Source organism: Apteryx mantelli, chromosome 3 (genome assembly GCF_036417845.1).
Source record: "Apteryx mantelli isolate bAptMan1 chromosome 3, bAptMan1.hap1, whole genome shotgun sequence".
NCBI lineage: Eukaryota > Metazoa > Chordata > Aves > Apterygiformes > Apterygidae > Apteryx > Apteryx mantelli.
Genome location: NC_089980.1, coordinates 82,883,189 through 82,896,699, shown reverse-complemented (window position 1 = coordinate 82,896,699; position 13,511 = coordinate 82,883,189). Strand labels below are relative to the sequence as shown.

The 13,511-nt window shown below is 38.6% G+C and overlaps 1 protein-coding gene across 1 annotated transcript in view; it reads right to left on the bottom strand.

The window, feature by feature from the left end:
* MAN1A1 (mannosidase alpha class 1A member 1) overlaps window positions 1-13,511 on the bottom strand; it is a 148,430-nt gene that overhangs the window by 21,781 nt on the left and 113,138 nt on the right. Inside the window, exons 6-8 of the mRNA XM_067293796.1 lie at window positions 8,403-8,526; window positions 6,643-6,736; window positions 2,513-2,628 (exon numbers count right to left, since the gene is read on the bottom strand). Coding sequence (XP_067149897.1) covers window positions 2,513-2,628; window positions 6,643-6,736; window positions 8,403-8,526 — 334 coding nt within the window. The remainder of the gene's footprint in view (window positions 1-2,512; window positions 2,629-6,642; window positions 6,737-8,402; window positions 8,527-13,511) is intronic.

Here is a 13,511-nt window from a genome sequence, read left to right as displayed (position 1 = left end):
TGCCTGGACTGTCTGAGAGTGATCACTACAATATACTAAGGCAATGGGTATATTGTATCTAGTTATATATAAGCAGAGATCAAGCCCTGTCATTGATTTTGCTACATTCAGTGACTGCTCCTGATCATGCAGTTCGGCTCCCGCAACTAATGGCTGAACGGGGAGAACTGGCAGAGCCATTTGCTGGAGGTCACATCTTCCACTCCCTGCCAAGATCTTGGCGTGCTCCTGCAGGGGATGGTTACAGCTTTCGTACATGAGGAGGTTGTTACCCTGACATAGCTAAGGTGTGAGTTTAAACAAAGCTGTGCTGTCACCCGCCTGGGTGGACACACCTGGGAGCTCAGGGTCCTGCCTGTCAAACAGGCTGCAGTAACTGTGCGGCCATTCCCGGCCCTTTCCCTGCATGACCAGGTAATGCGATGAAGCTCGTCACCTAAGTTGCACTGCTGTATGATTTGGGCTGGCTGAGGAGTAACCCAGGCACGCTACTGATGTGTAGCCAACTCCTTAAACCACTTGTGATTCAATGGTCTCAGTGCTTGTACTGTCCTATACGGGAGATTTTCTAATTCACCTTAATCTCCCTTGAGAAGTGAGCTGGCCAGCCCAACACCTCCACGCACATTACGATAAAACTGTCTACGTGGGAATTCCTCTCTACAGTTTAACTAATCTGTTTCTTTTCTTCTGAGGAAGCAAGCCTACATTCAAATACTTAGATCAGGTTGCCAGGGGACAGTGAAGTGATGCTATGGATCAGCGTCACCACCACCCATCTGCAGGCAGAAGAAAGCTGTGCTGAAGCCAGGGGAAGGTGAACCTTCAGCCTCAACAAAAGCAGCCGAGTGTCGGCCATCAGGAAAGTTAGCCATCTTTCACTCTGTGTTATGGGCTGGAATTTACTTGTCCCTGCTGATCCCTGGCAGGGCAGGACGCGATGTGCCTACAGTCTTGGCAGCAAGGGTCATGAGCACCACCATGTTGGAGATATTCCACCTGCAGCAGTTTCCAGAATAGCTATATTAGCAAACCCTCATTTTTTAAGGCACGTGTCTATATACCAACTCTTACCCTGTCTAAGAATGTATTTAAAAGAAAAACTGGCATTATTACATCAGTGAAAGTCTTCTAGACTAGAAGCAGCTTTCAAGTGGTTCAAAATGCCTACCACGGTAAGATGAACTGATATCATATTATCAGACACTTTGTTCTCTCTTTTTGGCTGCCAACCTAATGGCTGAGCTATTACAATATCACTGTTCTTATGTTATAGCCTGAAATGTACTCAAGCCTAATTTAAAAATCCACCTTTTGCTCTGAAGCTGAAACCATGTTAGCAGTGACAATGAGGCTCACTAAATCCAAATCGTCACTTACAAAATTTAAAGGCAGGATTTTCTTTGCATCAGATACACTGTCCCTCGAATGATCACATGTGACTTTTCTCTCTAATGAAAGAAAATAGGCCCAATGAGTCAGGGTTGTATTTTTTTAATGCTATAACTTTTTGCTGCGTGGGAAGTAAAAGACAACTTTTGTCTCTCCCCAGGGATGGTGTATTTCCAGATGTATGTAAGAACAAGCAGATATTGCTTAACATCTCAAAGCATTGTCTACAGAGGCTCTGTACATACATACAGCTAACAAGAGAGAAAAGTGCTGGCCCTGGAGAGCTTACAGTCAAAACAGATGAAAGGATGGGGAAGAAAAGAAGTAATATTATCCTCTCTTTTATATATGTGAAAGCAAAGAACAGGGAAAATAGGTCATTTGCCCAAGACTGCAAGGAAAGCCTGTAAATATGGATTTAAACTTAATACTTCCCAAGTATCAGTCCAGTGTCAGAAAAACATTATTTCTCCAAAATCAGTATATTAAGGAAATAACATCAATAATGAAGCAAACTGCAAACCAGAAGGATCATAAATAGAATACCACATAAAATGTGATTATGATAAATTCCGATTTTTGAAAACTTTCTCTCATGTCCAATTTAAACAATTGGCTGTTTCATAAAAGCTGGAAAATATATCCTTGTTGTAAGAAAAGGTGATTGCACAGCAATAACCTTCTATTTTCATTTATAATTATCTACCATAATATATTGATCCCTCTTTTGACCACAACCAAAATTGACTGAAATAATGTGGAAATACAAAGAGAGGAATTCTCTCTTGGATATAGAGAAAAAGGACAAAAAGTATCTATTTATGGAAAACTGATGAAAAAATTTGAACTTCTATCTAACAGCTTCTTGAAGATCTTTTGTTGTTGTTGCATATTTTATACTTTTCACCCCCAGTATTAGAAAAGACTGACTGTATTTCAGTTCAAAAAAATTTAGCTATACTTTAAGACACTCCCCTTTTCAACAGTATCTGTCTTTTAAAAATTAATTCACTCTGGTAGCAAAGACATAAATCCCTCACACTGTCCCCAGAGCCTGTGTCTTTAGGATTATTACAGATTAGATTATTATGGCAAGGAAGATTTAAATCATCTCATTTACCTGAACAGCGTCATAATACATTTTCCTGCCTTCTTCATCTGTCTTGCCCGACATTAGCCATGCCTTGAGCAAATATTCATAAAAGCTATCCCCAAGCCCTCCAATGGAGACGTGATCTAAAAAGGGAGGGAACAGATTCAACAGCAATTTTATCTTCAATCTGGGCAATAAAATACAATTACTGTTCGAAACAGCGGTAGATTAATGCATTTAAACATCTCGTCCTACAGCAATCTTGTAATAAATGTAATCTTGGAACCTCAGAAAAAAACCTTAACTGGTATACAAAGAAAAATTTTTTTTAATTGATTACTTTTTCAGCAGAATAAAGCATCATATTTATTTAATGTCCATATAGTGCCACAGGACATAGGAAAGAAACTTAAGAATTCATAATCTTAGCATCTAGTTCGTGTTTATACTTTACCCCATAAAAAATGCGTTAACCCAAGTTCTTTTTATTTTAAAAATAGGAAACAAAGTAGAAAATGCACTCTAATTTGACAATTTCTTTCCCTCTTAATTGGCAGGCATTGCTTTTATTTGTTGTTTTATTCACTAAAACTCCATTTAAGTCACTTCATAAAAAAGCCAACATGTTTTAGCTAATTACTGCAGAGTTGAATTTCAGGTTTTTAATGGCATTTGAAAAATTCCAATGCATATGTTTAAAAATAATATTACATTTTTGAACATCTGGCTGGTCTTAAAACTCAGCAGTGGCTCTAGAGAAGAAAAGGATACATCAACTCTGCCACATTTATGCGAGATTATTGCTGTCACATTCCTTTATATGGCCCTATGCTTACTGTATGAAATGATCTGGTACTACAAATGCTGTGACTATTCAACTGCACACATTTAGGACTTGACACTGTGAGCAATAACTACACACAAGTCAGGCCCTTTGATGTCAGCCAGACCACTCACGTGGAAGCTATTGATGATCTTAGCTGTTGGCACAAATTTGCACAAACTTGGTGCTAAAAAAATTCTTGGCAAAATTTTAATGGTCTATCATATGACTTTAGCATAAATCTCCTAAATACATAAAATATTACAACTATAAATTGTGTTTCTTTAAATTCCATTAAACTGAGAACATTAGTTAAGGATTTCCTTTATCAAGTTGATACTGCCTGCTAAAATCAAGGTACTTGGCATTTATTGCATCTTCAAGTGAAAGGATTTCCAAGTGCTTCACCAGGGCTGCTGTTTAAAAGTGTCAATTTTACAGTGGGAAAGGGCTCCACTAATTCCATCTCAGAAATCCAGGATGGAGATGTGGGCACATATATTGCGCAGCAAGTCAGTGAGTCATACAACAAATTTCTGGGCATGAGAAAAGGAGAACACGTATGGGGTGATCCAAGCTGACAGACAGAATGAGATGCAGATGTGTTAGTTGAAAGTCCATGGCATAGCTCATGTCTCCTAACATTTAATTCTGATCTTAGCTCCAAAGTTATGCCTCTGTTGGTGGAATTCAAAAGAAGAGAATTTATTTTTAAAATCCTTAATATTTTCTCTTCGTGGAATACATCCTTTTGCCTACTGTGTGGATTGGAAAGCCATGCAAATGTAGATGATGTACTTTTTTCTCTTAAATCTTGACTACCAGTGTTTTCTTTCCCTCCACTAGCCTGTAGCATACAAACAACAATTTAGTTTTCCAAAGGTATCCTTTCCCTTCACCAAACAAATACATTGCATCATCAAACCTGGATTATAAACAGCTCTTTTCCCTCCTCTTTTGAATGAGATTTATTAAATTTCTGGAAAGAATAAACCATTTATTTAATTAAATGTTCATGATTCAAAAGGAAAAGAGGCTTCTTAAAAAAATGAGAACATTTTCTATGATGGAAGGCTGATCTTTGAACAGCAGCATTTAAATGACCTTTATGGTTTCCTAAATAAATTACCATAGAAACCTCTGACATTTGCAAACTAAATAGCACAAGCACAGTTTCATCAATAATAAGCCCTGTTATTATATACATTATTGCAGTAGACAAATCCAACTGACGCATGCTGCAGCAAACCACTGTCAGTTTACTGTCAGAATAACAAGGACTAAATGAATTTACAGGAACAGTGGCAGTGATCCAGCAGTGTCCTTCACAGTTACAGCATTGCTAGATAAATAATGTTCAGAAACTGCTCTCCCCTCCCACTTGATGTTTGAGGGATAATACTTCTGTCTTGTTCCAATTAAGGGTCTGGGTTTTTTTTCTCTGTTGTAATCATCTGAAAAAAAGACTAGAAAAGCAATCTCAAATAAAACATCCTTCAAGTCTTATGTTCCTGATCTTCTACTTTGAAAAAAGATCAATATCTTCAAACAGAGGCAATTGAACTCAAAGAGGCACAACAAGTATAGATCAAATTTGCTCTTGCTGCTTCAGCATGCTAGGGACTGACCAGCATCAACGTTGTGTTCATCATTTGCACATGCAGAAAGCTAATTTCTATGGCAATACTACATGTTATTGGAAAACAGGGACGGTATAAACTTTAAGTTTTCCTGTGCTTGCCAAGAAAACCTGGTGTTTAATGTAAAAGAGGAGTGCATAAGACAATAATATTAAAGATAGGAAGATGTCAAAGGCCATAAGACTGAGCTGGTATTTGACTGCTTAAATAAGGCAGAGACACTAATGGTGTCAACCACTAGAAAAATCAACTCTCATTCAGCTCACCAAATAAGTTACTGCAAGACCGTATAACTAAGCTTAATGCCAGACTAAATAATGCCCCAGTTCAGCCACATGCATTTGTTGACTCTCAATACTGTTGCATGAAATAAGGTAATTGGATCCAAATTTCTACTTGGGGAAGTTGTTGGCTAACCTACCTCCAAAAAGTTCATTTTTTGTGGCTGATTAAAGCCAAGGAAGTAGGTAACTGAAACTGGTTGAACATGGGCTCACAGACTCTATGGGGGCCTTCTAACCAAATCCAGTGCCTTTTGCTTCCAATGAGAAGTTTTAATGTTTTATAAAGCCATGCTAAGCCAACATAGGTAAGCAGTGGGCAAACGTCTTTTAGATCTGTAAATGTAAATAACATAGCTTATAGAAACAGGCCAACTGGAGTCAAGTGGTCATACATACTGAGTTGCCACCAGCCTGGTGGCACAGTGACCTCAAAGAAGCCTCAAAGTGTAGCAGATCACATTTTTTTTTAAATGAAGGGGACACTTCTAATTCATAAAGGAAATGGCCTTAGTCTTGATGGGACAATACAACTGAGCATCACGACCTTTCTGGACATCTTTTTTCTTTTTTTTTTTTTTAAACTCATAGACTGATACACAGCATTCAAAAAGTATTTTATTCAATAGAACATTTGTCCTTTGCCTTTGCAAAAACTATCTAATATATCCAGACTGCAGCCAGTCCCATATAGACTTCAAAACCTCACTTTCAGCTTAGGTACCTCCTAAGCAAATTATTATATTGAAGAACTTCTCAAACCCTTCCCATCTCTGGTATTTTGTAACCACCTCCAACACTGCTATAATGTTGTTGTAATGTATAATAAGAAAAGGGTCAGTGATCAGGAAGGAGCTAAGCAGTTCAAGTGCTCAAAGCATTTTATTATACCCTTTCCCTTCTAATTTTGGTGTGTCTGATAATTGTTCCAAGGGAATTAATGCCATCACTGTTCTGTTCAGTTTGCTTCCTTAATTGTTTGCCAACAGCATTAAACTTCAACAGAACTCACAGCTGGTATTAACTGGAAAGACTTCTTTAATGTCCGTTGGGCTACGCTAGTCTAAAAATATGAAAACCAATCCAGATAAGCTGGTAATGTTTCCTTAAACAGCTGGTTTAGAGAGCATTTTAGACTCTTCAATAAAAGACTTCCTGGAAAGGACTTTGTAGACTACAAAGCATGCATATTCAGACATTTCCCCATTTATATAAGCCATATTGAAAGATCAAAAGTACATTAAAATACAGCAAGTAGAATTATTATTTTTAAGCATGTAATATTTTTATATTATACAAAAACTCAGAGATAATGTGAGGAATCAACAAAATATGTAACAGGGATAGAAAGAAGTTAACGTCTAAAAATAGCATACTGATATGTTCATAGTACTGAAGAACTGATCTACTTACGCTGGCCCCATTGGCCACTACTGGGATTCAGATAGTTGGGGTAGAGGCCTTCTGGTTTATCCAGTCGATTCAGAACTTTTCGGATGTTCATTACCTATTAGAAGGGTACAAAACACTAAGCACTGATCCAGTTTTCCAAAAAATAAAACAGCATCAGTACAAAAGTCTTAAAGTGCAAATATCCCTTAAAATAAAAATAGTATAACTCAAGACATGCACTGTGTGTCAGAATACTTCTATACACTCACATGATTTTTAATAAAGATCCTCTCAGCTAATGTCACCATGTAAACAAGTTCTGCAAAACCTCCAGAGTTTCTGTGTCAAGGGTTGGTAAGGAGACGGGACACTAGAAGCAAGCTCCAGAATATCTTGCCCCACCACAGGAGACTGAAATTCATGGCGGTTAGTTGCCTTAACTAAGCACAGCTACTTCAGCATTACGTCCCTCATATATCCAAACTAGAAACGGTATTATGTTTTAAGGCCATCACCTAGTTTAGATGCAGCAGTGACCTGGAAAGCTGCTATGACGGGAAAGCAGAGCGCTGCTGGAACTGGGCTTCATGCAGCAACCCTGCCCAGCAAGAGCTGATCGGGCTCCAAGATCTCCCCGGCACCCTGAGGGACCCCGCTGCAGGGGTGGCCCAGGGACACGGTCACAGTCCGCATGCTCTGTGGCTTGACTCATCCACCAGCACAGTTCATCGCAGAGCACATGAAATAATTTAGACTGAATTTTAATATTCACAGAAAAAGCAAATTTAGCAACTTGGGAGAATGAAGATCATGACAAACGCAAACCAGAAATCTCAGCAAAGCTGTTCAGTCCTTTAGGTTGGTGTAAGTAGTATTCATGTTAGTAGCATTCATTAGAAGTAGTATTCATCACTGCTTTTAGAACTACTACTAAAAATTTGGAATCTCAGTATTAATTAGATTTTTAGATAAATAACATGGGCCAGAAGGCATAATATGTCATGTGTTACTTGGAACAGGACTACAAAACTAAAACAAGTGCAAGTTGAAAAGCGAGAAAGAGCGAGCAAGGCAGAGAGAGAGGCAGAGAGAAGGAGAGAAAAAGAAAAGATGTAGCATATTAAGAACAGGATCGACATACTATTTAAGCACCAAAATGAAAAAGTAAAATTTGCTTGAGAACTGAGGGCCGGGGTCAGAGGGGATTAGTAGGTATTACAACTGTCTTATAAAGGAGTTTTTTATTCTCTTTTGTTCTTTTCCCCAAAGAACGTTTGGAGCACATTTTATAAAAGACAATTCAATGGAAGGGCTTTCTGACCTCACTGACAGCAATGACGTCATCTTGCATTTTAAAGACAAAACTTACTGCAATGACGGCAAGGCAGCCCTGGCCCTTTGCTTTCTACAAGTATCACACGTTATCTCCAATATAACATTCATTTTTATTTTCAACACATTCAGGAAAAGTGCTGAAGAGAACTCCATGGTCTGACTGTTTAATGTAATATTAACTTACAATATAAACAAAAGTGATACATGTTATGGGGCCTGGTAAGTGCTAGATACAAGAAGATGCATCACAGTAACTTTGGAACAGGTCTCTCTCTATATAACTAACATAAAAATGCAAAATTGATTAGGGTCTGCCTAGAAAATATCCACCTCCTGTGATGAATATTTACAACTGAGGTAAATCCAAATCTCTCCCCAGGGATATTTAATCTCCCTCTTAACATGTGATTTATCTTTAGATCATGATTTTTCCTGAACAGTCTAACCTTTTCAGCAAACAGCGGGTTTCCAGACAGGTGGCTCAGGTGTATGAACTCCAGGTGCAATGTTCCAAACTCTGCCAAAATGCTGCTGCCGCCAGAGGCCCACGGCCAGTTTCGACCGATCCCACTAAAGCAGGGGTGGAGGGAAAAGAGAAACAGAAAACAAGCATGAGCATCTATAAGGCAATGCTAATAAAATAAATCATGTAATGGCTATAATTTATTAACAGAAGGTAATGAATTTAAAAAGTTTTCAATATCTGCCAAAAGAGTCATGCTTCGGCAGCCTTCCGTGACTTTGTAACAGGACCTTGGACTATTTCAGTCCGCTTCTGCTCTAGGTTTATAAGACCACTTCTTGCAACAAGCCAGTCTTTTAGTTCATGAATAGCTCTATTACACATATCATTGTATCAGTTATGACATCATATTTAAAGAAAATATAATAAAAACATTCTCAAACCTCACCTGCTTTCCCTGCATCTAGCACAACAAACTCCAGTCCTAACTGTCCCCATCCTTCTACAGGGCAAGTGTTTATTACCTTAAAATACGAGATCTTAAGGGGAGTAGAATTCTTAGGCATTGTCTGACAGGGCATTTTTATCAGGATGAGTAATTTCAATTTTAATTAAGACCCAAGGATACTTCACAGCAAAATTAATCCCTGGTTTTGTGCTTAGAGGAGAGAAAAATGAATTTATTGCTAAATCCCCACTAGAAACTACTTCTGGTTGAAATTCAGGAGAAAAACTTTCTTAATGTTTCATTAAAAAAAGCTTTTTTCCCCCTTGAAATTTCCATCAGCAATATTCAGAATAAAAATGAAATTAAAGAAAAGCTAGCCAACTTTCTTGAGCATCTGGATGCACAATGACATATCAGAGCAGCACATTCCTGCCATGAGTGTTAGAAATAAGTAGACTTATTAAATGCTGGAATGTCTTCCTTTTTTATAGTTCTAAATAGCATTAAAAAGCACACACCCACACAGGCACATATATATGCATGTATATGAATTTCTTAATACTAGTTTTGCAGACAAGCAGTCACTAGAGTCATAAGTTAGCACTTACACAAGTATGAAAATAAGGTATTCTTCCCAAGTTAAAATGCGATTCATATTTTGAAAAGAAAAAAAAAAAACAAGAAATCCAGCTTCAGTTCATTATAGTGGAGGTTGTCAATTCTATTAAAATTTCTTCTTCAAAAGGTCAAATATCTATGAGTAAATTTCAATCGATACAAAGAAATGAAATCTCCTGTAAAGTTATTTCCCCACTAGCCATATTAATACATTATTTTGAAATTTCTATCATACACAAAAAATAAAAACATATCATTCAACTTTAAAAGCAAAGTAAAGACTATGAATAAAGAACACGTTTGTGTTTCTATGGCCTGGCTTTAATCCCTGCATTGCCTTATGTCTGTCCAGCCTTGAGCTGAAGGTGCCTTTGGAACCCACTAAGGTACTACCAAAAATAAACCTAGAATATTACCTACTGATAGATGTACTTATATCCTATTTCTGAAGTACCTTAGCATCTGTAAAATACTCCCCACAGGTATACTATGGATTTTCTTTTTTCTAGACCATAAAAAGCATTGAAATGACTAAATTTGTTTTGAGTGCTGAGTGGTGGTGGGAACTTGGTGGAGCAAAAGGAAATACATCTGATGAGGCTCCTCTGACTGCCCACAAAGGTTCAAGAGACTGACACACGTTAAGTCCTCAGATACAAATGATTGCCCAAAACTCCAAAGGAGAATAACCTTTCTAATCTTAACTGAAAACAAAATCAATAATGAACTGAAGGTATTGCAAAGACATACACAACCCAACTTCTATATGATATTTATATGACAGAAACAGAACACAAGCTTTATGGGATCTAAATATCTCATTGATTTAAAAGCAACCTCACTGTGCTTTTGACATTTGATGCAAAAAAAAAAGTGAAGAAAAAAACGATCTGTCTTACAAGCTGTCTGCACTTTAATCTACCTTGGGTCAGAATTTAACCAATTGGTGCCATAAAGCCTTGAATATCATGGAAAATAAGATCAAGGTGAGTACCACAGACAATGTCTGGAAACCTCCCATCTATGGATTGGAGAGCTTACATCTACAGACTGGTCATTCACCCAAGAAACAGGTACAATTTCTGGGGCGTACTGGCCAAAATCCTGCCTAACTGCTGACTTCTGGAACAAATGATTTTAGCTTGTCCTCAGGTCATCTGGGTTAAAAGAGATGACATAACACTCTACTGATAAACAAAGCTGCTTCCCCTCTCCCCCTCCCCCCCAAAGTGAAATATTTCAAAATTCTGAAAAGTTACCATGTTTTGGTGCAATAAGCCAAAACCCAGCTTTTTTTTCTATTAAATTGCTCAGTAAATCTCAAATTGGAAATATTGAGCTGTTCCTGCAGCAATGCACCAACCAAATTTGGCTGAAATTGTAGTAAGTTCCTACTTCGCACTCCATCAGATCTTTTGTTGATATCAACGTATTTTGTCGGAACATTTTGACGTACTGCATTTTGGCAACCAGAAGAATTTCCAAACAGAGCTATTGAAAGGTTTTCTGCATGCAGCAATGTATTCACTACAAGTTTTACTATAAGTAGCAGGTTCTTCTTATGTAGGATGGTGTGAGAAGGTAAACTTGCATTCTTTACTCTTAGTACAATAAAAGTAGGAAGAAACATCCATGCTGCATCTATGTACTTTTTAGGGTGGTTTTTATTGCTTTGATTGGGACAGGTGATCAAAAAGGAAAAGCATGGACATATTTCTGGCAACTCTGCAAAATGATTATGACAAGGTTAGGAGAAACCTGCTGGTTTTGACTCATGGGCGTTGTAAGTCAAAATTGGCAAGCTTGTTTCAACAAATGGCAGAACCAAAGAACTGAAACTTCAGTGTCTTTAGCTGTTTTTCCTGCAACCTCAGCTGTGCAGGTCTGCTATCCCATCACATATTTCATCTTTGGGAGCAGCAAAGCAGCCAAGTTCTCCATATTCCCTCTGAATATCTGGAGGGGTGGAAACAGCAGCCACAGTGCTGCTTCTGGTTCCATTCAGCTCTATCTTTATTTTAAGGTGATATTCCAGAATGCAGGACAATCCAGATAATCAGCTCCCAAAAAGACTTTATGAGACCCTGGGAGATATTCAACAAAGCTCTCAAACATACAGAATAAGAGAGATTTCAACCTTTTCAACCAGGGAAGGCAGGTTTTTAACAGACTCTTTGGCTTAAAGAAAGGAAACTGAAGATGGGTGCTTTTATTTTTTTAAGTGAATTTTCCTAAGTACTGCTGTTTTTTCCAACTTTGTTTCTATTACAGAAATTCATATTAAAGCATGACCATCACTATTTCATGATGAAATTTCCTATTTATTTTATAAACTTTGTTACTGAACACTGGGTTCCACAGACTCTGAAATACAGTGTTTCTAAATCTTTTGTGGTTCCCTCTCACAGCAAATATGAGACCGACTGACCTTGGCTGCTGGTAACTCAGCCAGTATTTTCCTAGTAGACCAACGTTGATCCTTTCGAATGTAGGAACAGAAAGTATGACTGCGGAAGCACTTCTAAAATGTCCAAAATATATGTGGAGAGGGGAATCACAGCGGAAAAATATTTAAAGTTTTTTTAAATTAGAAGTTCAGCAGCACAATACTTACAAGATTTTTTAAAAACTACATTACAACTCCTATATATAACAGCAGCTAATTTTTGTGTGAAAGGAACAGGAACTCCTGGGGGCAACTGAACAAATAGTTTAAAGGGTCAAAACACTTACGTGTCACAACACTTGTTCCTGTCTCTGTGGACAGCGTGTTTACCACCCCCAACCTTTTCCAGAGGGTGTCAGGATGACTCCACCAGCATGAGACTGAGTCACACAAATAGCAGAGGATGCTCTGCTTGCACTTGGCTGGGGAGGGGAGCAGACTTCAGAAAGTCAGTGTTTAATGCAGAAGGCAGAAGCAACTTTAAGGGTTGATATGCTTCTGCAGGCACAGCCAGTATACAAGGTGAAGGGCCAGAAGAAGAGAGACCCACTAGCAATAACTGGAAGCATCTGTGAGCTGCCACTGTCAAAAGTTTTAGTATTAAATATGAAAATAACACTATACAATCCTTTGGGGCTTTTCTAACGCTGATCTATTTTTCAAAAAAGCTACTCAAACCATGATGGTGGCAAAGTGTGACCCTAAGAAGAGCCTGTTTAAATACACGAGTCACGAGACTCAGGCTGCAGTAAGTGGGTCGCGCCTGGTGCTGCCAGGAGTGCTAGCGAGGAAGGCAATCCTCATGCAGGAGAACACCACTTACAGCGGCAATTGGCTCAACTTAATCCTATTTTAGTAGGAAGCCTCACAGACAGAAGGTCACCTGGCCCATCCGATGGCAGCGCCCCGTCCCTGGGCCACCCGCCGCAACTGGGCACTGTCCCTGAGGGAGGCCAAGGACACATAGCCACACAGAGGTTTTCCTGAAACTTTTTGAATCTTTTTTTTCTCCTTATTCCCCCTCCTGCTTCCCTTAGGGTGTATTTCATGCCCCTCCTTGTGGCTCACCCCCAAAGTGTGAGTATCTTTTAAACAGAAAAAAAGTAGAATTATTACTTTTTTTTTTTTAATGAAAGAAAGGATCCCCACCCCACCCCCTGCAAGAGAGACCTGAATTGCCATTCGGTCTTACAGCCATTTAGTAGAAACTACTCAGATAATTCTGCAAGTATAATATGACCGTTTTTCCAAATTTTAGCCTTAAAATTTTAACACCGCAGGACTAAAAAGCACGGCTCATAACCAAGGCTGCATAATTCAGCATACTGACATTGTGTATCCACTGAAGGACTGACCATAACCGCAGACGTGGAAATGAGAGAGCAGAGAGGGTATTCACAGAAACGAACCTCTCCAGGGCTCCCTTGACAAGCAGTGCAGAGAGAGAGCGGAATTAAATCACTTTTTAGAGGAGATTAAGCTAGAGATGGGCTCTTTCCCTCTGCAGAGCAAACCTAGGGAGACCAGACTCACCTACACTTAGTCCTTTCGTGATGCCCAAATCTCCCCAAGATTTCTGT